Here is a 24,429-nt window from a genome sequence, read left to right as displayed (position 1 = left end):
CACCAAGGCCCCTGCTCTCACACCTGATCTGGCCAACCCAGACTTCCCACTCTCAGCCACCAATCAAGGCACTTTGAGGGGCACCAGTTAGATGCAGGAACTCCTAAATGAGTGATTCTTAAGTTAGCTGGAGGAAAAGGACCAGTTTTCATTTCTAATGTATTGTGGACCAATGCTTTAGTAAGATAAAAGCCCACAGTTTGTATTAGCAGACTAATCAGAAAATTACATTTCAATAGATACAATCAGAACAAACATGGAAAAAAAAGAATAGTTCGAAAAACCGTTCATTGAAAGTGGGCAAATTAGCAATTAACATAGAGTTGTTGCCATGCCCATCATTTTTTTGTCACTTCACAGTCTTAAGTGATTCTGTTAGAAGTTTTTCTCTAACCAGAAATGGTGATTCTCCATAAGACTACCTCAGAGATTTCCCTGGTGGTCCACTGGTTAAGAACGCACCTTCTAGTGCAGGGGATGCGGATTTGATCAGGGAACTAAGATCCCACATGCTGCGGGAAAACTGCGCTGGTGCGCCACAACTAGACAGAAGGCCATGCCATGTAGGAAAGAGCCACGGTGCTGGCACAGCCAAAAATAATTTTTTTTCAAAAAGACTATTTCAGGGATCTGCAAGCTATACCTCACAGGCCCGATATAGCCCCCAACTAAGAATGGTTTTCACATTTTTGTAATGGCTGGGAAAAAAGCCAAGGGATAATAAGCTATTGTGACACAAGTTTATGAAATTCAAATTTTGGTGTCAGTCAGTTGCATTCAATTAATTATTATTTGTCAAATTCCCTACACAGCCACACTTGTATATTGACTTTGGCTGCTCGGCCATACAAACTACTATAAAGAGCAACAGAAATCACTTGGTCCGCAAAGCCTACACTCGACTATCTGGCCCTTCACGGAAAAAGGATGCCAACCCTTGGTTCCTATGAAAGTGTCGACAGAACACCGAATTGCAAGGTTTAAAGTTTTAATGTGACCAATGCGCTTGATCTTTGCTAGCTAGTTTATGTAGTCCAAGTTGGACTGACAGCAACACCATCCTCAGGAAATAATGAATCTCCAAACTCTAAATATGATTTCTTTTTAGTTGGAAAGTGCATTAATAGTTGCACGCAGCTTAAGAACATTAGATTTCCTTAGTGAATTGTAACTCCATTTACCCCTGACACTTTTTCCCCCCTATAGTCCACTTTGTAGTCACACTAGCTTTCTTTTGGTTAATTCTCTCCTGCCGCTGCTGCTGCTAAGTCACTTCAGTCGTGTCCAACTCTGTGTGACCCCATAGACAGCAGCCCACCAGGCTCCTCCATCCCTGGGATTCTCCAGGCAAGAACACTAGTCAATCTTTTTTCCAAGCTGTCAGTTTCACCCTTTCAGTTGGCATTACGCTTTGAATGTTATCTCTTATATGTGCACTCAGCTGTGGGGAAGAGCCTGGGTATCTGCCTTTTGAGATCTGCTCTCTGCCCTTGTAGGAAGAACCTCTGGTTTCTAGCTTGGCACAAGGTCCCCCAAAATAAAGACTGCATTTCCCAGCATCCTTTGCAACCAGCTGTCCCAGATGCAGAGCCCTGGGGGTATAAGTGGTTCAGGTTGATTGCTCCCTTACTTCTTTGTTTCTGCTCCCATTCTGTCCCGTGGGAAACCAACAAATGTGGCTACACCCTCAGAATGGCAGAGCAGCCAGCAGAAGAAGCCTAAGTGCCTGAAGACCATACAGCTGGATTTCAACTAAGACTCCTCCTGTGAGGGAGATAAATGTCCATCCAGTTTGAAGTGAAGTGAAGTCACTCAGTCGTGTCTGACTCTTTGCGACCCCATGGACTATAGCCTACCAGGCTTCTCCATCCATGGGATTTTCCAGGCAAGAATACTGGGGTGGGTTGCTATAAGGTATTGCTATTTGGGGTCTCCATCACTGACAGGGACCCTAGTCTAATACTGATGTTTTCTTCTGGGACTGAAACTCCAACTTTTAACCAAAAAAAACTTAACTTGCTTTAACTTATTATAATTTTTTAAAGAATTATTTCTACCTTCTGTTTTAATGTTTTCTGTAGATTTTTCTTTGCTTTTCTTCCTCTTTCCCAGACTTCTACTAGCTTAGTCAAGAATTCTTCACTTTCTCCGTTTTCCTCCTCTATTGATTAAACTGTTGAGAATGGAACATTCTACCTCTATTTCTGTTATACTGGTCGTTACCCTTACATCATTAACAAAATCTCAATGAATCTTTCTACTCTAGGAAAAACAAGAAAAAGGTTTCAGCATATCTAAAATATTCTTTCCTATCTTCCATTTTATTTTTGTCTAATTTTTAGTCCCTCCTTGTTTTAAAATCCCCCAAATTATTTTTTTTTATAGTTAATGCTTCTTTAGAGCTACCAGTACGTTTACTGGTTTCTTTCCTGACTATTATTTAGTACACACTCTGCCTTGAATTTTCTTCTTACTGAAGCCATCCCTTCAACAAGAGTTTGTGGGTGAGAAAGCCTTTCTGCCTTGTGTTGTTGAAAAAAGTTTAAAGTTCATCTCACTCTTGAATAAGATGAGCTAAGTGTAGTCTTCTCAGCAGGCACTTCTTTTTCTTCTGCACACTGAACAATTTATTCCATTTTCCTCTTGCATCTACTGTTGTCAATGAAAAAAAGGTCTTTGGAGAGTCTGGTTGCTAATCCTTGGTAAGTAATCTGACTTCTCTCTCGAGTTGTTTACGAGATTTTCCTTTTGTATTCTGCAGTTTCACTGGGATGCATCTAGATATACATTTCTTTTTATGTATCCTTCTCCGGCTCCAATGTGCTCCTTCAGCCTGGGGCCTTGTCTTTATGGAAAATTTTTAACCATCATCTCTTTGAATATTGCCTCATGCCCGTTTTCTACATTTTCTTCTTCTGGGACTCCTAATGACTGTGGTGGTTGTTATTCGGTAGCTAAGCCGTGTCTGACTCTTTGCAACCCCATGGACTGCACTTCCTGTCCTTCACCCCAGGCTTCCCTGTCCTTCACTGTCTCCTGAGGTCTGCTCAAACTCATGTCCACTGAGTCAGCGACACCATCCAAACATCTCATCTTCTGTTACCCCCTTTTCCTCTTGCCCTCAATTTTCCCTAGCATCAGGGTCTTTTCCAGTGAGCCGACTCTTCACATCAGGTGGCCAAAGTATTGGAGCTTCAGCTTCAGCATCAGTCCTTCCAGTGAATATTCAAGGTTGATTTCCTTTAGGATTAACTGGTTGGATCTCCTTGCTGTCCAAGGGACTCTCAAGAGTCTTCTCCAGCCCCACAGTTCAAAAGCATCAATTCTTCGGTGCTCAGTCTTCTTTATGGTCCAGCTCTCACATTCGTACATGACGACTGGAAAGACCATAGCTTTGACCATAGACTTTTGCCGGCAAAGTGATGTCTCTGCTTTTTAATACAGTGTCTGGGTTTGTCATAGCTTTTCTTCCAAGGAGCAAGTGTCTTTTAATTTCATGACTGCAATCACCATCCACAGTGATTTTGGAGCCCAAGAAAATAAAATCTGCCACTGTTTCCATTTTTGCCCCATCTATTTGCCATGAAATGATGGGACTGGATGCCATGATCTTTGTTTTTTGAATGTTGAGTTTTAAGCCAGCTTTTTCACTCTACTCTTTCACCTAACTTTTAACTGCTCTTTAATATTTTCTGTCATTCATCCCTCAATGTTACCTATGGGAGATTTCTCAGATATAGCTTCCAGTTCATTAATCTTTTCTTAAGTTGTGTCCAATCTGTTTGATTTAGCCCTTGATTTTTTTTTTTTCATTCCAATGGCCATATCCTCTATTTTTAGACGTTTTATTGGGTTATTTTTGTTTTAATCTTTCTATTCAGTTTTCATACCATGCTGTTACGGATAAGGGTCTCTCTTGTTGATTTTGCCCCAGTTTTGTTTGCTTTTGCATTTACTTCGTGCTCTCTTTTAGAGTGTTTTATATCTCCACTTTGGAGCGCTGACTCTCCTGTTTACTGCACCTGCTGTGTCTCCCTCATGGTGACTTGTTTCCTTTTGTGATTTGTCATCCTTTGTCATGAGTTCATCTTCAGACGTGACAGGGGTGTTTGGGTTTTTTTTTTAAAGGCTTACGTGCCCTGGGTTGAAAGAGTGTCTTTCTCAGCAATTTTTTTTTTTTTTCCTATTTCTTCTGCTTTTCACACCACAGAGACAGACCACACTCCTGCTTGACATGCAGACCTGAGTTTCAGGTTCAGGTTCACTGGGGTAACTTTTTCCACTCAAGGTTGAACATCTGCATCTTGTCACTTTCTCAGGCTTGTGGGTAGCGGTATATTTTGGCCCCCTTTTCAAGAACAGGGCAGCCTGTTGAGACCCTGGAATGTACGGAGGTCATGTCCTGCTCCCCAGCCTCTTACAGGTCCCTCTTGGGTGTCTGAGCCCAGACTCCCGAACACCTGAAGCCCCCACAGCCTCTGATTCCTCCCATCACTCAGCTTTGGATTTTCTCTTTGTCTCTGGTACCTGGGATCATCCCTGTCTTTCAAGTTCAGCTTAAAAAAATTTTTCCCACGTATAAGGAGTGAGAGGAGCCCAGCCACCTTTCTCAGTTCCCCATTTTACCAGAACCACCCGCTACACTGCCCCATCTCTGAATGCTGCTGAGGGCAGGGAGCTCCCTACCTCCCAAGGGGCTGGAGAGAGTCAAACCTTGTCACACTAGGGAATGACAGGCAGTTGAGGGCAGGTTTCCTCCAGGCCACTCCGGTGGAAGGGAGGCCAGGATGAGGGTGGGCAGGTGACATCACAAGCCAGCTCTCCAGCCAGAGGTTATCAGAGCAGAAGCCCAGGGGCTGCTCGGTTTCTTTCATCCTGGGGCCTCCTAGGGAGGACGTGCATCATGAACCTTGCTGGTGTGTCTGGGGCCAGAGGAGCCTTAGTGGCGGGACAGCATCATCACGAACTCTGCAGGAGAGAAGGGGCGGGGTTTGAGCTGGTCCAGGTCAGCGATCCCAGGAGGCACTGGGCTCGGCCTGGGAGCCAGAAGGATCGGGCTTGGTCTGGGAAGAGGCTCACCGTCAAAGTCCACGGTGCCGTCCCCATTGAGATCCACTTCTTGGAGCATCTCGTCCAACTCAGCACCCACCAGTGGCTCCCCCAGGAGAGCCGGTGCTGCCTCCCGCAGCTCTGCCACCGTGATCCGCCCATCCCTGTCCCTGTCAAACTGCGATTCCGGCAGGACTCAGCCCTCCTACCCTCTTCCTGCGCCCGCTGCCACCTTGCCTGGGCACCCCCACTTCCTCCATCCAAACCCTCCTCCTCCTCCCAGACTGAGGCTGTGAACCCCCTGCCCCCGGGAAAGTCCTCCTAGGTTACCCCTCAGCCGGGAGTGACTTAAACCCTCTCCGACCCCGTTCCCAGTCCTAGTCCCACCGGCTGCAGGGCTCGGGGCCTCCAGAGGCAGAGGCTCCCAATCTCCCCTGAGGCCAGGAAGGATGCCACCCGGCACCCACCCACCCACCAGCCCCCCGGGGGGCCCCGCACCTCGCGGAAGGCAATTCGCAGCTCCCGCAGCCCCAGCATGTGCGCCGTCTCCTCCCTCAGCTTTGGGCCCATCATCTCCACGAATTCCTCAAAGTCCACGCGGCCACCCACTGCAGACCCAGGCAGAGGGTCACAGTGGTGAGGACTGGGGCCCAAGGAGGGACCCCAGCCCCTCACCCGCTCCGTGTCCAGGAAGGATACCAGCTTCCATGTCCCCAGGGGTAGGAGGCTGCAGCCCGGGGCTCTGCTCGGGGCAAGATGCTCAAGGGCTGTCAGTGAAGCACCAGATGTAGGGGACTGAGACCAGGCTGGGGAACCAGACAGCCCCGGGTTCAAAGCCTGGCTCTCCCACTAATGCTGTGACCTCGGATGACTCACTGGACCTGCCTCCCCATTGAAGGACAGGGTGCTATTGCGGTTGGAGTTCATGACTGTAAAGTGCCAGAACCCCACAGGTAGCAGTAAAAACACCTTAGAAGCATACACCGGTAGTCCCTGGATTCTAAGAGGCCATCAATTATAAAAAGCACCAATGGTCCATGAATAGCTTCGGGAGAAAGAAAGAGGCATGACACTAAATATTCACATCAACTGTAAATCACATCCCATTTTGGGAACTGTAAGGGAAAAAAATTTGCTGGTGTCCTGGGATGAAAGGAACCTGATATTTGATAAATCAGCTGTGGTGTTGGAGAAGACTCATGAGAGTCCTTTGGACTGCAAGGAGATCCAACCAGTCAGGAAATCAGTCCTGAATATTCGTTGGAAGGACTGATGCTGAAGCTGAAGCTCCAATACTTTGGCCACCTGATGCAAAGAGCTAACTCATTGGAAAAGACCCTGATGCTGGGAAAGATTAAAGGTGGGAGGAGAAGGGGACAACAGAGGATGAGATGGTTGGATGGCATCACCGACGTGATGGACATGAGTTTGAATAAGCTCCAGGAGTTAGTGATGGACAAGGAAGCCTGGCGTGCTGCAGTTCATGGGGTTGCAAAGAGTCGGACACGACTGAGCAACTGAATTGAACTGATACACAAGGGCTGCCCGTCAGACATTTAATCGCAAAGAGTGGCCAGGGTTCTGTCCCGCTTGGCCTCACCAACAAACCTTAAGAGACTTTTCAGGATGATCAAAGAGAGGCAGAGACAGCCCAGGTGGCTGGTACCAGCACAGACCATTTTATCTCAGAGATGGAGGTCCCCAACCCGAGTCCCGTGGGCCTCTTGTGGATCGCCCGGTGCCTTCCTAGTCCCCCTACCCTCCGTGTCCTGGGGCCAATGTCATCAAACTGTCCTGGAAACTGCCACCCAACCCCCCTCACTCCACCATCACCCCTGTCTGATTGCCAGAGCCACCGCCCAACACCCTTCCATTCTGGGAACCTTAAGGCTGGAAAAGGACCCTGGCGGCAAAGCCAGGTGGCTCCGCCCACCAGCCCCGCCCCACCCCGGGGAGACGGGGTCAAGCACTGACTCCGCATCTTGACGTGCTGGGAGACCTCGATGAGCTCCATCTCAGTGGGCATATAGCCCAGCGTCCGCATGCACTCGCCCAGGCTCCGGTAGCCGATATAACCGTCGTGGTCCGTGTCAAACTCCTCAAAGGCGGCCTGAAGCTCTGCAGGGGAGGGAGGTCAGGCTCAGGCAGCCAGCCAGCCAGGCTCTGGGACATCTCCCACCCGCCGCTCCCAGCGGGGGCCACTCACCATCCAGCTCCTCGGGGCCCAACTCTCGGTCCTGCAGGGGCATAGACCAGCATGTCCCCGGGGCCAGTCGGGGCTCTGGCCAGCCTTCCTCCTCCAGCCCCAGGCCACGGTGGCCTGGGCAGGGCCCGTCCCACAAGGGCAGGAGAAAGCAGCTGAAGTCCCAGGAGAAGAGTTGACCCCCTTCCTGCTCCTGGGGGCCCTGAGCTGCCACAGACCCCTGGGTTAGTGGTCTAGCTCCACCCATTGCCCAGCCTGCCCCCCAACTGCAGAAACCCTGCCCCCACAGTCCAGCTCTTGAGTCTGGAGCAGAAACTGGAGGAGGCCTGAGTATCAGGGGAAGGGTGGGCTGAATCTGAGCCCATGAGTCCCAACCCCACCCCCAGGCCCCCCAACCCTGGCCCAGGCCCACCTGACCTTCCCGAAGATGCGGTTGAGCAGGGGCCCGTATGTCTTCTGAGCAGCATCGTGCTGGGGGCCAGGACGGTGCCGGTGGGACTGGCGACGAGGGGCCGGCCCAGGGGCCGAGGGGACGGGCCCCTCCTGCCCTTCTCTGGTCCTGGAGGGGTTCTTGCTGCTCCCCAGGGCCTCGGGGCCCTGCATGGGGGTCTGCTCCCCAGAGCTGCTGGGGCCCTTCCGGGACCCTCGGAGCCCCTTCTCCTTCTTGCTGCTTCTCTTCCTCATCAAGGGGGGCCCCTCAGCGCCGCTACTGGAAGCCAGGACCCCCACGGGGGGCTTCTGTGGTCCGGGGGCCGGGTCTGGGCCATGGCGCCCCCTCCCCTGCTCTTCGGCCATGTGGAGGAGGGTGACAGGACTCAGAGAAGCAGCACCAGGGAGCACCCCTGCTTCTCAGGACCCATAAAGCTGCTTATACTCTGCCACCCCGAGGGCTGATGACCAGGGATCGGGCCCTGAGGGGGATTAGGGTAAGTGAGTCAGGCAGCCCAGGCCCTAATCCCGCCCTCTGCCTGCGGGTGTCCAGATAGGCAGAGCCGATCAGTCAAGGGAACCATCCTCAGCAACACGGGTGCCAGGACGAGTGGCCGCAGTGAGCTTCAGACTCCAGCTCTGCCACTCACGAGCTGGGAGACCCAGCAGACTCACCTCTCTAAGTCTCAGCTGCCTCATCTGTAAAATGGGAGCAGTACTGCTGAAGCGTCAGAGAGCCAGTTTTCTGACATGAGCAGGACTCAGCTACCACAGGACATGGGGAAGCACCTCAGGCAGGAGGAAGTGTGTACAAAGGTGGGAGGGGGGCGAGAGGGCAACATCCCCACCGGAGCAGGGGTGTGTGAAAGGAAGGAAGAGAGGCCAGATCATAGGGGCTTGGAATCACTGGTGATTGAGGGTCACAGGGGTGACATCAGAGGAGGCGCATCCTGGGGGACCCAGAGCCTGCGCAGAGCTGGAGGGGCCCAGGCCGAGGGCTTTCGGCCATCTGGCCCTGTCAAGGATAGGGGGCCCTGGCTGGTCACTTGGCCCCACTGGGCTGGGGTTAGGGTTTCCCCAGCGAGCAGCCCCATGAAAGATTGATGTCCTCTCAGCTTGGGTTTCATGCCAGCAGCCTTAGTGCCGCCGGGCACCATGCAGCAGGCCTCAGCGTGGGGCTGTGTGGACGACTGGACCTCTGGGCAGGCAGACACCTCTGCTCCTTCCAGCCAGTGGCCTGCACCTCACAGGTAAGCCAGGCCTTGCCAGTTGGAGCCTCAGAGGGTGCCCTGGGCTCTGATTCAGTAAGGACTGGAGCTTGCAGAGTGGGGTCTGCCTGAGTAAGGGCCCTGGGGGTGGGGAGACCACAGGCTAAAGGTCAAATGGCTTGAGCTATGAGCCACAGGCAGGACCCAGGCTTTCCGGGACATCTGGTTTTTCCGCCTCAGAGGGAGCCTGCCTCCCTGCACTAAGGAGGTAGGGTGAGGGCAGCAGGCTTCTTGGGACTCAGCCACCCTCATCCTCATCGTGCCGCTGAGCCCCTTACCCCCTTTTCTAATGAGTAACCCCAGGGGGCAAGGGAGCCCCCCCGCCCCGGCCCCAGACCCCCTGTCCACTCTTGGGCCCAGGGGACCCTAAGCCTTTCCCTTTGGAATCTTTGTTTCGGCTGCACCACATGGCTTGCAGAATCTTAGTTCCCCTACGAGGTATTGAACCCCTGTCCCCTGCAATGAAAGCGTGGATCTTTAACCGCTGGACCACCAAGGAACTCTGAATCTCAAACTCTTGAACCCAGGATACTGACAAAAAGGGAGCCTGCGATGCTTTGACCATTTGGGGTTGTTTTGTTTTGGCCGCACCATGCAGCTGGAGGGATCTCAGTCCCCCCACCAGGGACTGAACCCAGGCCCACAGCAGGGAAAGGCCAGGTCCTAACCAGTGGACCACTAGGGATTTCCCAAGCGGTTTTTAAACTGTGTTCCCTGGAGTTCTAAGGGTGCTCTCCCTCCTTTAACCTGAGCACACCCTTTTAGTTCACATAGGAGTTCTGCTATAGTATCTTATTGAAATGAATTTGAAAGCCTCTGGCTTGGTCTGCGTGGACGCAGCGGGATTCTGGGCAGCAACATAATTAGAGTCCTGGTGCCCACGTTCCTATCTCAGACCTTGCATAAGTCACCTTCCTCTGCACCTTTCTATGCTTACCTGTAGGATGGATTGCAAGAAAACTAGGTAAGGTAATCTCTTTAAAGTCTCTGGCAAAGGCTAACCACCCCAAAGTTGATGATGATGGCCCAGAGAGGGACAGCGACTTTCACAGAGATGCTCAGCATCCTCTCTCTCCTGTTCAGTCATTCATGCCTTCATTGATTCACCAGGTGCCCACTCCATGTCCAGTCAGACACTGGGGACCCCAGATAGACACTGCTATGGAAGCCAGCCTGGGTGCCCCCGGCCACTGGCCCCGCACAGAGCTCGACGACGAGGACTACCCCCAGGGCGGCTGGGACACGGTCTTCCTGGTGGCCCTGCTGCTCCTGGGGCTGCCGGCCAATGGGCTCATGGCATGGCTGGCTGGCTCACAGGCCCGGCAGGGCGCGGGCACACGGCTCGCTCTGCTCTTGCTCAGCCTGGCTCTCTCTGACTTCCTGTTCCTGGCAGCAGCGGCCTTCCAGATCATGGAGATCCAGCACGGCGGGCACTGGCCGCTGGGGACGGCTGCCTGCCGCTTCTACTATTTCCTCTGGGGGGTGTCCTACTCCTCCGGCCTCTTCCTGCTGGCCACCCTCAGCCTGGACCGCTGCCTGCTGGCACTGTGCCCTCGCTGGTACCCTGGGCGCCGCCCAGCCCGCCTGCCCCTCTGGGTCTGTGCTGGGGTCTGGGTGCTGGCCACCCTCTTCAGTGTGCCCTGGCTGGTCTTCCCCGAGGCCGCCGTCTGGTGGTACGACCTGGTCATCTGCCTGGACTTCTGGGACAGCGAGGAGCTGCCGCTGCGGATGCTGGAGATCCTGGGGGGCTTCCTTCCTTTCCTTGTGCTGCTCGTCTGCCACCTGCTCACCCAGGCCGCCACCTGCCGGCCCTGCCGCCGCCACCAGCCTGGGGCCCCGGCCTGCCGCGGCTTCGCCCGTGTGGCCAAGACCATTCTGTCAGCCTACGTGGTCCTGCGGCTGCCCTACCAGCTGGCGCAGCTGCTGTACCTGGCCTTCCTGTGGGACTTCTACCCCGGCTACCTGCTCTGGGAGGCCCTGGTCTACTCTGACTACCTGATCCTGCTCAACAGCTGCCTCAGTCCCTTCCTCTGCCTCCTGGCCAGCGCCGACCTCCAGGCCCTGCTGCACACCATGCTCGCCTCCTTTGCAGCCGCTCTCTGTGAGGAGAGGCCGGGCAGCTTCATGCCAGCTGAGCCACAGACCCAAGTGGACTCTGAGGATCAGACGGTACCAGGGCCAGTGGCTGAGGCCCAGCCACAAGTGAACCCCACAGCCCAGCCACAAGTGAACCCCGAGGCCAAGCAGCAGGTGAACCCCGAGGCCAAGCAGCAGACGAACCCCGTGGCCCAGCCACAGGACGACAACGAGGGCTCACCCCAGGTGGATTCTGGGGCCCAGTCACAGGCAAGCCCCAAGGCCCAGCCCCCCGGGCCCACTACCAGCTCAGCCCCCAGTGCCTGTGAGGAAGCTTCCTCCACCCCAGCCATGGATTCCACCCTAGAGGCCCCCGTGAACCCGGCCACACCTGCTGCCTCTGAGGGAGGAGGCCCCAGCAGCGCTCCCCGAGAAGAGGCCCCGGGCACGGGCCCCACGTGAGGGCTCAGGAAAGTCCAGGCCTGCCAGGACAGCAGAAGAGCCGGGGGAGACGGAGGAACCAGCCCGTCAGAGAGGAGGACGGGTACCGTGGGGGAAGTTCGTGTGGAAAACCCCTATTGAGTCCCTTGGGCCTGGCAGACGAGGCTTGGGGGACGTGAACATGAAGCAGCCAAAATCCTGTACGGTTTGTTGAACGTCATGTCCCTGGTCCCAGCAAGCTCTTGCAGACTTGGCCCCCACACAGTGGCCCAGCACCGCCCCCCAAGCTACCACAGGTGATGGTGTCCTGTGGGTTCGGCTCTCCAATGCCCCCCAGACCCCAAGGACAGCCTCCTCCTTAGCCTCGGTCCTGCAGGAGAAAGACGGGCAGGGCTACTGCCCCAGGCTTGATCCGACCTTCCCTCGATCCTTCCCTCCCTGCCCTCCTCCCTATCCCGACCTCTCACCTGGATACAAGGAGCCCAGGAGGAAGTTCCTACAGTGAAGGGAGGCATGCGGGAGCCATTGGGAGCCTGGGGCCTTAGCGGCCCACAAGCGGACTCGGCAGCCTTCTCCTCCAGTCCCCTACCCCACAGGCAGTGAGGCTGGGGCCGGACTTCCTTCAGCAAGGTGGTGAGCACAGAGGCGAGAGCGGGCAAGACTGGATTCCAATCCGGCTCCGGGTGACTCTGGACAAGCTGCTTCACCCTCGGAGCTCCTGTTGCATCTGGCATCGTGAGGATTAAATGAGAAGGTGTGTGAGGTGCTGGCAGGAACTGACACACAGAAGGGGCTCAGTGAACAGATGCTTTGTAGACATCCAGGGATGCAGGGGCTGGGGATGATGGAAGGAGGGGACACCTGGCCGGAGCACCTGGGATCCTGTGAGCTTCCGGGCAGATCAGCGCGCCCATGACCAGCTCTGGGCTGCAGACGGCCAGGCAGCCTGAGAGAGCTTGGGGCCACCTCTGTGCCTTGGGCAGCTCCAGGGGACTTCAAGGTCTGCTACATTTGAGGGTTCAATGAGTGTTCACCTGCCCAGCCCCCACCACGGAGGAGGCACAGAGTGCCCTGGTCCTGCCTCTGCCTCAGCCCCTTCCATACTCTCAGCCCAGATGCAGAGATGGGAAGATGTCCCAGCAGAGAACTCTGGGAACCAGTGGCTCCAGGGACAGCACAGGCCTCTTGGAGGTCACACGGTGTCTCCAAGCAGAGCCAGCCTTCTTCCGTCTCCAGCTGCAGACCCTGCAAGAAAAACTAGGAAGTGCTGAAGGTCTATTTTCAGACTCCCCCACCCCACTTCCTCTTCATACACATCACTCTCTTCTGGCGCTCACTCCACCCAGCTTTCTCTCAGTCCCTGGTTCTAAAACCATGAACTCTTTCTCCTTTCACCACCCCCCACCCCCCCGCCCCACAACCCTTTCCCTTAAGCTCAGCACTGTGACCTTTAGAAGCTGAGGGGTGCCCTTACCAGTAGGTGTAAAGGACAATGACATTTTAAGTGCTACCCTTCCCAGCTTGCTACAAAGGCAGGCTGAAGCGGTTCAGTGAGATCTGGGTTCTGGTTCCCAGGCCTGTCTTTGCCTCAGTTTTCTCCTCTGTAAAATGGGGTGATAATGTTCCCTTCGCAAATTTGGCTGTTGTGATCATTAGCCAAACCCAGGGCTGGAAGCAGGCTGGGTGCTAGTGGTGGTGATATGAGCAGCATAACCATAGTGCTTCCTGGAATTCTGGCCACCGAAGCTGGTGGGAGAGAGGTTTCTGGACAGGCACAAATTTGTTGAACTCATTCATTCAGCAAATATTTATCAAGCACTTGTCAAGTGCTTTTCCAGCCAGCCTTCCATTTTGAATGGGATTAGGGCATGGCCTCCAATGCCCCTCAGAGGTTGTTTGAATCCTGGTTCTCCACAACTCACCAGGGGTGTGATCCTCAGCAAGGCTCTTGGCCTCTTTGAGACTCAGCTTCCTCATCTGTAAAATGGGGATCATACTAATGGTTCCATTTTCTGAGTGTTAATCCCTGTGAAGTTCAAAGATCCTTGCCTGGCACAGAGTAAGTGCTTCATAATTGTTAGCCGTTAGTCTGATTATGCCAGTGGGCATCACTGGGCCTCACTCAGGCCCAGGACAGTGCAGACCCACCAGAGCCCATGTGGCGGCATCCTGCCCACCAGGCACTGCCCCCACCACCACGCAGCCTCCTCCTCCACTTTCCAAATGTTTTCACACTCCCACCCACTGGACTTGTACACTTCCTGAGGGCAGAGTCTGTGGTGTGGCTCCCTTGCAGAGTGCCCCTCCTCCTTCTCCCAGGTAGGGATCCTAAAGCCTTTCCATATGACAGGCAGATCAGGGATTAAAAATCCTCAGTGCCAGCCACCTGGCTTCAACTCTGGTCCATCCTCCTAACCCCACCTCTTGGAGAATCCCTCCTTCAAGGTCCCAGGAGGGACCCCCCCCCCCCACTCATAATGGGTACTTGCTATCCAGGAGAAAGAGCAGCATTATGAAGGGTTTTGTGAGATAAAGAGGAGTTCTCCTGCTAGCCCACAAAGGAGGGCTTTGTGTTGGAGGAACATGCACCCCCAAGGCCAGAGGGGATGAAAGGAGGCCTATCCCCCACTTTCCACAGCCCCTCCACCTCACGCCTAACACACTTGATGGGGTTGGGCTCCTGTGGCCCATTGGAAGACTCATGCCTTCTACAGGTGAGAGACACACTTCCCTCTCCTTCATAGGGGCCAGACATGGACTCTGAGAGCTGTGAATATGAACATTTTTCAATTATGCATTCAGAGCTGCTGTTCATTCATTCATTCAATATACATTAAGTGAACAGACTGTGTGCTAGCTCTTGTTCTAGGTACCGGGGATCCAGAGAGAAAGAAGGCCAAGTGTGGTCCTCAATTTGCTGACATCTTAGTGGGACGAGGCAGACAAACAGCAAATACACAGCTAATTAGGGAATTCCCTGGCAGTCCAGTGGCTAGGACTCTCATTTTCACTGCTGACGGTGTGGATTTGATTCCTTATCAGGGAACTAAGATCCCACAAGCTTCTCAGTGTGGCCAAAAATAAAAAATAAATGAAACCAAATATACAATAGTTATATAATATAACACAATGCAGTGATTAAGAACATACATACGGGGGGAACAAGTAAGGACGAGAGAGTGATGGGTGAGGGGGATGGTCAGGGAGGGCCCTCAGAGGAGAAGACATTTGAGCTGAGACCTGGAGGAAGTGAGAGATGGAGCCTTTTCAAGTTGGGAGGGTGGGGAGAATTTCCAGATGGAAGGAACAGGATGTGCCAAGGCCCTGGAGTGGGAAGGAAGGTGGTATACTGCAGGGGTAGGAGGGTCAGTGTCACTGGACCACGTGCGCATGCAGGATGGAGGATGGTAACAGGTGGAGGAGGGGCGAAGACTGTGGGGTTTGCATCAGGTGGTGAGGAAGGGCAGGGTGAGGGGCCGGGGATCTGGTATAGGCTTTAGTCAGACCCCTGGCTATTGCCTGGGGGGACATGATGGAGAAGGAAGTTTCGTGACTGCCTTCCCTCTTCCAAGCCTCCCACACTCTGTCCTGGGCTGGAAGGACTGGCCTGTCCTAGGAGTTATGGAGCAGTGGGAAAGGCAAGGGCTTTGGCATCAGAGACTGAATACCCGATTGGAGGGTGCAGATCCTGCCTGTGGGACTTACAGGGACGCCTAAGCCTCCCACTGGAAACGATTCTGATGCTGGCAAAGATTGAAGGCAGGAGGAGAAGGGGACGACAGAGGATGAGATGGTTGGATGGCATCACCGACTCGATGGATATGAGTTTGAGTAAACTCCGGGAGTTGGCGATGGACAGGGAGGCCTGGCGTGCTGCAGTCCACGAGTTTACAAAGAGTTGGACACGACTGAGCGACTGAACTGAAGCCTCCCAGGGTGGGAGAGGGATGGGTAGATCGGGGAGGCCAGTCTCAAGAGCTGGCCAGGAGGAGGGAGGTGTCTGTGCCTAAACTTCCAGGCTTCGCAGGGAGGTGGTTGAGGAAAGCAAGGAAAGTGTGAGGGGTCTGGAAGTCATAGCACTATTCCTCTTTTTAATAAGGAGGCTGGGCAGGACCCAAAGGTGTGCACCAGGAAGAATGGGAGGGCTGGGCCTTCCACTCACCTCATAAAACACCGCTGTTTTATTTACATTGTACCAAGAGTAGGTACCTTTGTAACTTAAGAGGCACACGAATATGTTGTCCTTCAGTCGAGAAGTCTCTGGCTTTGCCACCCCATGGCCTGCAGCACGCCAGGCTTCCCTGTCCTTCACCAGCTCCCGAGTCATTTCGCGTTTGCTCAAACTCATGTCCACTGAGTCGGTGATGCCATCCAATCGTCTCATCCTCTGTCGCCCCTCCTCCTCCTGCCCTCAATCTTTCCCAGCATCAGGGTATATTCTGGAGTCAACGTGGACTCCATCGGGAAGTACTCACTGAGGTGGGGGACTGGGAGGGCGGGGCTGCACCCGACCCTGACGACTCCTGAGGAGGCCGACAAGGGGAGCAAGACGGGAAACCGGCTCGAGTCTACAGCCAGGCTGCACCACACCGGCCCCATCTTCATCCCTAGAGGGACCCGAGGGTCCGAGGGGCGGGGCTCGCCCAGGCCCCGCCCAGGCCCCGCCCCCGTGCCCCTGCAGTCTTCGGCCCCGCGCTCCTCGTGCTCCTGGCCACCAGGCTCCTGCCTGCAGCCTCTAGCCCCGCCCTTCCACGCGTGACCTCGGCCCCGCCCCCTTGAGCCCCGCCCCGCCCCCTGTCCCCCGCCTCTTGCTTCTCTGTCACTTCCTGATTCCCGCTTCCTGCTTCCCAGAGACTGGGATCCGGAGCCACCCTAGGACGAGGACGGTGCTGCAGCCTCTGGGCGTCCCTGGTGAGCACGATGGATTGGGGCTGGGGGCGCGGGCGTAGGGGTTGGGCGGGACTTCGGGGGCAGATCGCGCGGAGCTGCGATGGGGGTCGCAAGTCCAAGGAGCACTCCCCCTCCGCGGTGCCCCACCGTCAGTCCCAACTCCCCTTGGCTGCTCAGTCTCCCCACCAGGAGCCAGAATCCTTAAAGTTAGACTTCTGCTTCACCTTGGACCCCGTTCCGAGCTGAGCTCCGAGGCTCGGTGGCTGGGAGCGGCGCCCTGACCCCGCCCAGTCCTGCCAGACCCCCTGGACCGGCCTGGGGCTCCCTGCACATTTCTGCAGGCACTGCACATTCCGTGGGACCCAGCACTGTGGCTTAACGCAGCGCCCCAGCGGAGATCATTCCTGCCTTCTCTGTCCTCCGCATCACTCTGCTACCAAATCCTGGGGGGAAAGGGCCCTGCTGGCGACTGAGACACCAAGAAGCTAGGCTTGCACTGGCTGGGCACCTCCCACCTCCCCCACACATACCAGAGCCTGGGAGAGGCCCCCCAAACCCCTCAGGTCTCAGCAGTGGCTTTGCTGGAGGTCAATGCATTTCCACCTTCAGATCCCCATTGAAGAGAAGCAGCCAGACCTGCACTGTGACCCTATTTTGTTTGTAACTGGGGAAACTGAGAGCCGGGCAGGTTATAAGGACCAAATCGCCGGCTGCATTCTCCCCACCACCCCTCGTGCAGCCCTGGGAGGGTTAGGGTTTGTCGGGACCGGCAAAGACTGACTTATGCTTCTCCACCCTGCAGTCATGTTTCGCAAAGTGGTCCGGCAGAGCAAATTCCGACATGTGTTTGGGCAGCCTGTCAAGAATGACCAGTGCTATGAGGACATCCGAGTGTCCCGTGTCACCTGGGACAGCACCTTCTGCGCCGTCAACCCCAAGTTCCTGGCAGTGATTGTGGAGGCCAGCGGGGGCGGTGCCTTCCTGGTGCTCCCCCTAAGCAAGGTGGGCCCTGTCGCAGCTGGGGAGAGACTGGAGGCAGCTTGGTCACATCTGCCAGGTCTCCGCTCACTTCACAGCCCATAAAGTGCCCATCCCCACGCTGCTGGGCAGGTGTTAGAATCCAGATTTACTGCCCAGGAGGTGCTAACACACATGGAGAAGGTGGTTGTTTTTTTTTTATTGCCAAGGAATCAGGGTCAGAGGCAACTTTTCCTGCTCACCCGGTGACACCTGTGAGGAGGAGGTGGGTCAGGAGCAGGCAGAGCGAGAGTCACACCTGGGCACCTGTGTGCCAGGCGGGACCACATCACCGTCATTCCCCATCCACGGAGGGGAGGACTCAGCTCTGGGAGGGACGGAGCCTGAGTTTCCTGGGGCCCCCTTGACTGGCCCCCCTCATGCCTGCAGACCGGTCGCATTGACAAGGCCTACCCAACAGTGTGTGGACACACAGGACCTGTCCTGGACATCGACTGGTGCCCCCACAATGACGAAGTCATCGCCAGCGGCTCAGAGGATTGCACGGTCATGGTGAGGCGTGGGACGGTGGCGGGCCGGGAGTCTCGTGTATGATTCAAGCTTCCTGGCAGTGGGGCCGAGCATGGGCTTCCGATGACCTCCCCGCTTCCCCCACCCCACCCCCGCGCCCCGACAGGTGTGGCAGATCCCAGAGAACGGGCTGGTCTCCCCGCTGACAGAGCCGGTGGTGGTGCTTGAGGGGCACACCAAGAGAGTGGGCATCGTCACCTGGCACCCAACTGCCCGCAACGTGCTGCTTAGCGCAGGTCTGCACCGTGGCCCCTGGCCCCGCCCCTCACCACACCCTCTCCCAGCCCCCTCACACCTGAAAGCTGAGGCCTACGGAGGTTGAAACGCGGGTTCTGGTCCCCAAAGGGTGGTCAGAGCTGACAGCGCCCCCTCCCGGCAGGCTGCGACAACATGGTGCTCATCTGGAACGTGGGCACGGCGGAGGAGCTGTACCGCCTGGACAGCCTGCACCCCGACCTCATCTACAACGTCAGCTGGAACCGCAATGGCAGCCTCTTCTGCACCGCGTGCAAGGACAAGAGCGTGCGCGTCATCGACCCCCGCCGGGGGACCCTGGTGGCGGTATGCGGCCCCAGAGGGTGAGGACAACCGCGGACTCGCCAAGGGGCTCTCTGGGTGCACCGCACAGACCAATCCCTCCATCTCCTCCGCAGGAGCGGGAGAAGGCTCACGAGGGAGCCCGGCCCATGAGGGCCATCTTCCTGGCCGATGGCAAGGTGTTCACCACGGGCTTCAGCCGCATGAGCGAGCGGCAGCTGGCGCTCTGGGATCCAGTGAGTGGCTGTGGCCGTCCTGAGGGGCGGACGCAGGACAGGCTCCACCCTGGGCAAGCAGGGCGGAAGTCACCCAGAGAGGCTTGTCTCTCCCAGGTTGTCAGCCTGGCCCCTGAGGCACCCAGGACCCCAGCCCTGCCGGCCTCTTCTCTCCCTGTCCCTGCCCTCTGGCCTCCCCCACCTGCCTACACATCTGCCCACAGCAGCATTCTTGGCCCCTGAAAGGCCCCTGCCTCCTTTGCTTGTCTGTTTCCACTCTGGCTGTCCTTGGAGCCCCAGTGCAGAGGCCTCCTCCTCCAGAAAGCCTCCCAGCCCTTCCTCTGAAGTGCTCTGTCCCCCAGCCTTATCCTGTAAGTGACCTCCAGGGGCCCCTCAGGGAAGGGGCTAGTGCTACCCTGCAGCCTGGCTCCCAAAGTGTGGGGACTTTCTCAGCACCTGGTTGGTGGCCTGGGAGTCATCTGAAGGCCTGGAATAGGCAGGGAACAATGGGACCGTGGAGTGGAGGGGAGCCAGTGAGGCCCAATGGGGCACAACGTGTGGCTAGAGGGTGAGAGTGTTAGGGGCAGTGCCGGCTGGCATGTGAGGCTGGTCGGGGCCAGTCTTGAAGCAGGGCTGGAATGATGAGGGGAGGAAGCAGATTCTGACCTGGCCCAATTATCCCTCAACCCACATGCCAGGAAAACTTCGGGGAGCCCATGGCCCTGCAGGAGTTGGACTCTAGCAATGGAGCTCTGTTGCCCTTCTACGACCCTGATACCAACGTGGTCTACGTCTGTGGCAAGGTGGGGCTGGGCAGGGTGGGGGTGGGATAGTAGAGAAGACAGAGGTGGGCCCTCGTGCTGACCCCTGCCCCTCCCACCCTCTAGGGCGACTCCAGCATCCGGTACTTTGAGATCACAGACGAGCCCCCCTACATCCACTTCCTGAATACATTCACCAGCAAAGAGCCCCAGAGGGGCATGGGGAGCATGCCCAAGAGGGGCTTGGAGGTCAGCAAGTGTGAGATTGCCCGGTAAGAAGGGCTGCTGAGGAGGCTGGCTGTAGTGGGGTGGGGTGGGGGTGGGAGCTGGACCCTACACACCCAGGGTGAAAGGTCAGATCACAAGAGGCTGCTCAGAAACAGTTACTGGCCCACTGAGGCTCTGGAGTCGGGGTCAGCCCATGGGAGGGCTCAGGGGAAGGACTGGATACGGAGAGCAGAGGGAGCCGGGAGAGCTGGTCGAGGGGCAGGTTCCACCCATGGGTCCTCCCTCCACCCCCTTCCCCAGGTTCTACAAACTGCACGAGCGCAAGTGTGAGCCCATTGTCATGACTGTGCCAAGAAAGGTGAGGCCGCCTTGTTCCCTGCCCTCCTGCTCCCTTCTCTAGCAGACAGACCACACAGGGGTGACCGAGGTGAGGCCTGTGAGTGGGACATGGCTAAGTGCGAGTATAATCAGTGGGCCGCATGGACGCCAGCGTGCCCTGCTGGGGCAAGCAGCGATGAGACACAGGGTGAGCTGAGGCCTTGCTCTGGATGGACGCGGGGCAGCCTTTGGAGGTCTGCCCTGTAGGAGGCATGGCAAGACCCACCTCCCGGCTGGGGTAGGATCTCCATGAGGGGTGGGTAATAAACCAGGCGAAGGCACGGAGGTGGGAGTGGTGAGAGCCAGGGAGCCTGGCTGCAGTGGAGGCTCCCAGGAGGCGAGGATTCAGCCATATGTGGCTTGGCCTCAGGGCCCCAGCTGAGAGCCTTGAACAAGCTCCGTTTCTCTACAGCCAGCATTAACTGAGTGCCATGTATGTAGCGTGCCAAGCCCGTCCAGGGAGCAGGGCCTGCCCCAGTTCACAATCCACAGGGCACAGACGTGGCTCCCGGAGTCCCACAAAGCACATAGCTGGCCCCTGCTTGGGGAGGTGGGAGGAGTCTTCAGAGGGAGCTGTTGGTGGCGTCCAGAAGGGAAGTGAAAGGACAGATTGGAGCTTTAGAAAGGTCACTAGGGGTCAGGCCATTGGACGACCGGTTGACGGGCTGCCAGCCTGGAGGTCAGAAGAGTGGCGAGGAGGTGGCTGCTCAGGGTCCAGATGAGAGGACCCTGCAGGTGGGCCCCCAGCTGACCTGGGCCTCCCTCCGCCGCCCCCCGGGCCAGTCGGACCTCTTCCAGGATGATCTGTATCCCGACACGGCCGGGCCCGAGGCGGCCCTGGAGGCAGAGGAGTGGGTGAGCGGGCGGGACGCCAGCCCCATCCTCATCTCCCTGCGGGAGGCCTACGTGCCCAGCAAACAGCGGGATCTGAAGGTCAGCCGGCGCAATGTGTTGTCGGACAGCCGGCCCGCCGCGGCCCCTGGTGCCCCCCGCCTGGGACCCTCCATGCCTGCGGCTTCCACCAACATCGCCGCGTTCAGTGGCAGCCTCGCCGGAGCTGGGGTATGTGCCTCACAGCTCAGAGTAGTGTTGCCCAGGTCTGCTGTGCCCGCCCGAACAGTTCCCTGCCCTCTCCTCACCCCAGGCCCCTGCCCGATGGTAGATTTGGGGAGGGCTGTGGCTCCGCAACGCTAGGCCCCTTGCTGGTGTCTCTGCAGGAGGCCGGGAAGCTGGAGGAGGTGATGCAGGAGCTGCAGGCGCTGAGAGCGCTGGTCCAGGAGCAGGGCGAGCGCATTGGCCGCCTGGAGGAGCAGCTCAGCCGCATGGAGAATGGAGATGCCTAGGTCCCCGGCCCGCGAACGCTGCTCCCTGTCACCTCCTTCCCCCCACCCCTTTCTCACTCAGCCTCTGTCACACCGACTGCAGGCTGGCTACCCCCCTGCCCCCTGCTGAGGGTTTCTGGGGCAGGTTCAGGGGAGGTGGGGGGCGGGGGGAGCCCTCCCTCGGTCCCAGGCTGGAGCCACCGCTAGGCTTTGGGCTTTGGTCTTTGTTACTATTGGAGGATTTTTGTACCAAGGAGCACTTATATTGTGAGGGACCACCTCCCCCGCCCCCCCGCCAGCAAAGCAGGAGGGTTGGGCTCTATATTTTCATTCCAAATAAAATGCTCTTTCTAAAAAGCCAGGCTGGCCCTTCTGCTGCAAGGGTAGGGCTGGGAAAGGAAGTCTGGGCACCTGGGGACACGGGACACCCCCAAGGCTCACAGATGTGAGAGAGGGGGCCCTGAGCATGCCCCCCAGTCTTCCCTGACTTCTGTCAGGTAGGAGATCAGAGGCAGAAGCCCTGTGGACGCCTCCAGGGCCTGCCCTGCTTTGAGCCGGCTGCCCAGTTCCTTCTCTCGGAGGCCAGGCCACAGGCCCCATGGCCCCAGCCTGGCCGGGGAAGAGGCCGCTGAGGATCTGCTGTGGATCAGGGTGGTCCTGAGAGACCCTAGGGGCCCACCAGGGTCCCGTGGTGGGAGGGCTGGGCAGGGTGTTCTGGGCAGGAAGCGGAAGTGCCGATGAACAGCAGCTGCCGTTGAGAGCGAGAGCTCTCATTTCGCACTCGACCCAGCCAGAGCTGGAGGTGGGAACCCAGCGCTGAGAGGCGACGAACCGATGGTGAGCACGGAGCCGACTGGGTCCTGGGGGCAGGGGCTGCAGGAGGCCAGGACTGGAATGTTTGGGCCCCCTGGGAGCTAGGGAAGGACCCCCCACAGGCCTGGGGACACTGAGCAGTCAGGTAGGGTTGGTCGTGGGCAGAGGTGGGAGACCTGGGTGGGACAAACACCGGGCAGAGATTGGGCCTTTCTCTCACCTCACCTTAGACCTGGGCCTCCCTGGGATTCAGGGGGTGGCCCTCAGCGCCCCACTCTGTGTCCCCGGCCCCTCCCCAAGACCCCCCAGAGGGACCCGGGTGGGACAAACACAGGGCAGAGATTGGGCCTTTCTCTCACCTCACCTTAGACCTGGGCCTCCCTGGGATTCAGGGGGTGGCCCTCAGCGCCCCACTCTGTGTCCCCGGCCCCTCCCCAAGACCCCCCTCCCCCCCCAGAGGGACTTTCACCTGCTCTGCTCCGGAGCCTGGAACACGCGCACTGCGCACCGTCTCGACTAGCTTGCGTCCCTGGAGCCAGGCAGGCAGCCCGGGTAGGGAAAGGCCTGCCAGCACCTCGGCACCCCTCCCCCCTCACACCCCCCACCTGCCTTGTTCCGACCGCAGGCTTCCTCCGGCAGCTGCACTCGCCTCCCCAGCCCCTGGCCCTGAAAGCCTGAGGCCCCCTGGGACGCAGTGGAACGGAAACGCTGCAGCTGGGGCGGTCCCACAGCTGGGAGGAAGAGGGGGTCTCAGTGACCCCTGTCCTGGGACTTGGCCAAATGGAAGGAAAGAGTCGCCTCGGGGTTGGGTGCCTCCCTCCTGAGCCTCAGGAAGAGCCAGCCTTGCCTTCTTTCCCTTCCATCCCCCCGCCTCCTGGGGCTGGGGGCAGAGTCTTAACACACTCAGCCAATATTTCTTGAGCCCCTACTCTGGGCTAGGAGTTGTTTAGGTGCTTAAGCCAAAAAGATCCTTATCTTCCTGGTGGGAAGATAAAATGATAAGCATGGCACACAAGCAGAGCCATCCCTGTGTTGGGGAGGGGTGGGAGAACAGGGCTGGCCGCAGGGATGAATGTCAAGGCAGGCATCCACCCAGGTGAGGCCTCACTGAGGGCACCCCGAGCCAGGGCGAGCAGGGAGCCGGGGAGCACTTGGGGACGGAGCATTCCAGACAGAAGGTGCAGCCAGGGTACAGGCCCCAGGCAGGAGCAGGCTTCTGTGGTGCAGTGGGGGGAGGGAGGGGCGGGCATGGGTGGCCGGCTATCACAGACCCAGGACAGGCCTTCGTGACTGAGTAACCACTTGGGCTTTTCTGCTGGACTGTCCCAAATTGGCCAAGAGACAACCAACCCAAGCAGTGAGCCTCTGCCTGTCTCCCCACAGGATCTGCCCTGTGCCCTAGGGCTCTGGACACTGCTGGCTCTGCCCGGGGCCCTGGGCTCGGACAACAGGGGCAACGGCTCCAGCTCCTCGGTCACTGTTGTCCTGCTGCTCCTGCTGCTCCTGCTGCTGGTTGCTGGCCTGGCGCTGGCCTGGCGCCGCCTTAGCCGGGACTCAGGGGGCTACTACCACCCAGCCCGCCTGGGAGCTGCGCTCTGGGGCCGCACTCGTCGCCTGCTCTGGGCCAGCCCACCAGGCCGATGGCTCCGGGCAGAGCTGGGCTCACCAGATGAGGACCCGGAGCGGCAGGAGGACGAGCCGGACGTGGAAGACGACTACGATCTGCTCAGTGGCCAAGAGGAGCGCAGATCCCAGGAAGAAGAGCGGCGGGGAGAGGGGCCCAGCCCACCGCAGGCCCCCGAGCTAGCCGGGGCAGCGCGCGACGATGACACGGAGGGCGGCCTGGGCCTCAGCTGCCAGGGGCCGGCAGGCTCAGGGGGCAGTGCTGAGGCCCTGCTGAGTGACCTGCACGCCTTCGCTGGGAGCGCGGCCTGGGACGACAGCTCCCGGGCAGCCAGCGGCCAGGGCCTTCATGTCACCGCGCTGTAGGCACAGGCCCTGTGGCCACACCCCAGCCACCGTCCCTCTGCTTCCGAGCTGCCGCAGCTGGACACAGCTGCCCTGGACTCAGGTCACCCCCGCTTGGAGAGCCTTGGACTGTCACACTCGCCCCAGTCCCCCCCAGTAGTTCTGTCCCCAAGTCTGCGTATCTCCGGCCCCTCCAGCAAGGCCATCCGTCCCCAGGTGCTCTGGGGAATCAACGGAAATAAAATCCGTCCAACTCCATGGATCTGTGGTCCTGTCATAATCCTTCCCATCCCTGAGCTGGGA

General features: G+C 57.5%; 4 protein-coding genes across 4 annotated transcripts; 3 read left to right on the top strand and 1 right to left on the bottom strand.

The window, feature by feature from the left end:
- Nucleotides 1–4,939: 4,939 nt before the first annotated feature.
- On the bottom strand, nucleotides 4,940–8,047 carry CABP4 (calcium binding protein 4). Its single transcript, XM_052662351.1, has 6 exons — nucleotides 7,670–8,047; nucleotides 7,256–7,286; nucleotides 7,024–7,167; nucleotides 5,548–5,657; nucleotides 5,080–5,227; nucleotides 4,940–4,968 (listed from the first exon to the last, which is right to left on the bottom strand). The coding sequence occupies exons 1-6, from the start codon at nucleotides 8,045–8,047 to the stop codon at nucleotides 4,940–4,942; spliced, it is 840 nt and encodes a 279-aa protein (XP_052518311.1).
- Nucleotides 8,048–10,038: 1,991 nt separating this feature from the next.
- Nucleotides 10,039–11,487, top strand: GPR152 (G protein-coupled receptor 152). Its single transcript, XM_052662561.1, has one exon. The coding sequence runs from the start codon at nucleotides 10,039–10,041 to the stop codon at nucleotides 11,485–11,487; it is 1,449 nt and encodes a 482-aa protein (XP_052518521.1).
- Nucleotides 11,488–16,321: 4,834 nt separating this feature from the next.
- CORO1B (coronin 1B) lies at nucleotides 16,322–21,660 on the top strand. The gene is made up of 11 exons (XM_052661849.1): nucleotides 16,322–16,377; nucleotides 17,159–17,358; nucleotides 17,764–17,886; nucleotides 18,011–18,140; nucleotides 18,284–18,465; nucleotides 18,558–18,677; nucleotides 19,355–19,459; nucleotides 19,544–19,689; nucleotides 19,946–20,003; nucleotides 20,807–21,085; nucleotides 21,241–21,660. Exons 2-11 carry the CDS (start codon nucleotides 17,161–17,163, stop codon nucleotides 21,364–21,366), a joined length of 1,467 nt encoding a protein of 488 aa, XP_052517809.1. The 5' UTR covers nucleotides 16,322–16,377; nucleotides 17,159–17,160; the 3' UTR covers nucleotides 21,367–21,660.
- Nucleotides 21,661–22,138: 478 nt separating this feature from the next.
- Nucleotides 22,139–24,336, top strand: PTPRCAP (protein tyrosine phosphatase receptor type C associated protein). The gene is made up of 2 exons (XM_052662380.1): nucleotides 22,139–22,182; nucleotides 23,542–24,336. Exons 1-2 carry the CDS (start codon nucleotides 22,180–22,182, stop codon nucleotides 24,145–24,147), a joined length of 609 nt encoding a protein of 202 aa, XP_052518340.1. The 5' UTR covers nucleotides 22,139–22,179; the 3' UTR covers nucleotides 24,148–24,336.
- The last annotated feature ends 93 nt before the right edge of the window (nucleotides 24,337–24,429 follow it).

This window comes from Budorcas taxicolor, chromosome 25, assembly GCF_023091745.1.
Source record: "Budorcas taxicolor isolate Tak-1 chromosome 25, Takin1.1, whole genome shotgun sequence".
NCBI classification, from domain to species: domain Eukaryota; kingdom Metazoa; phylum Chordata; class Mammalia; order Artiodactyla; family Bovidae; genus Budorcas; species Budorcas taxicolor.
Note: the sequence above shows the minus strand (reverse complement) of the source record. Positions and strands in the feature narration are given on the sequence as shown.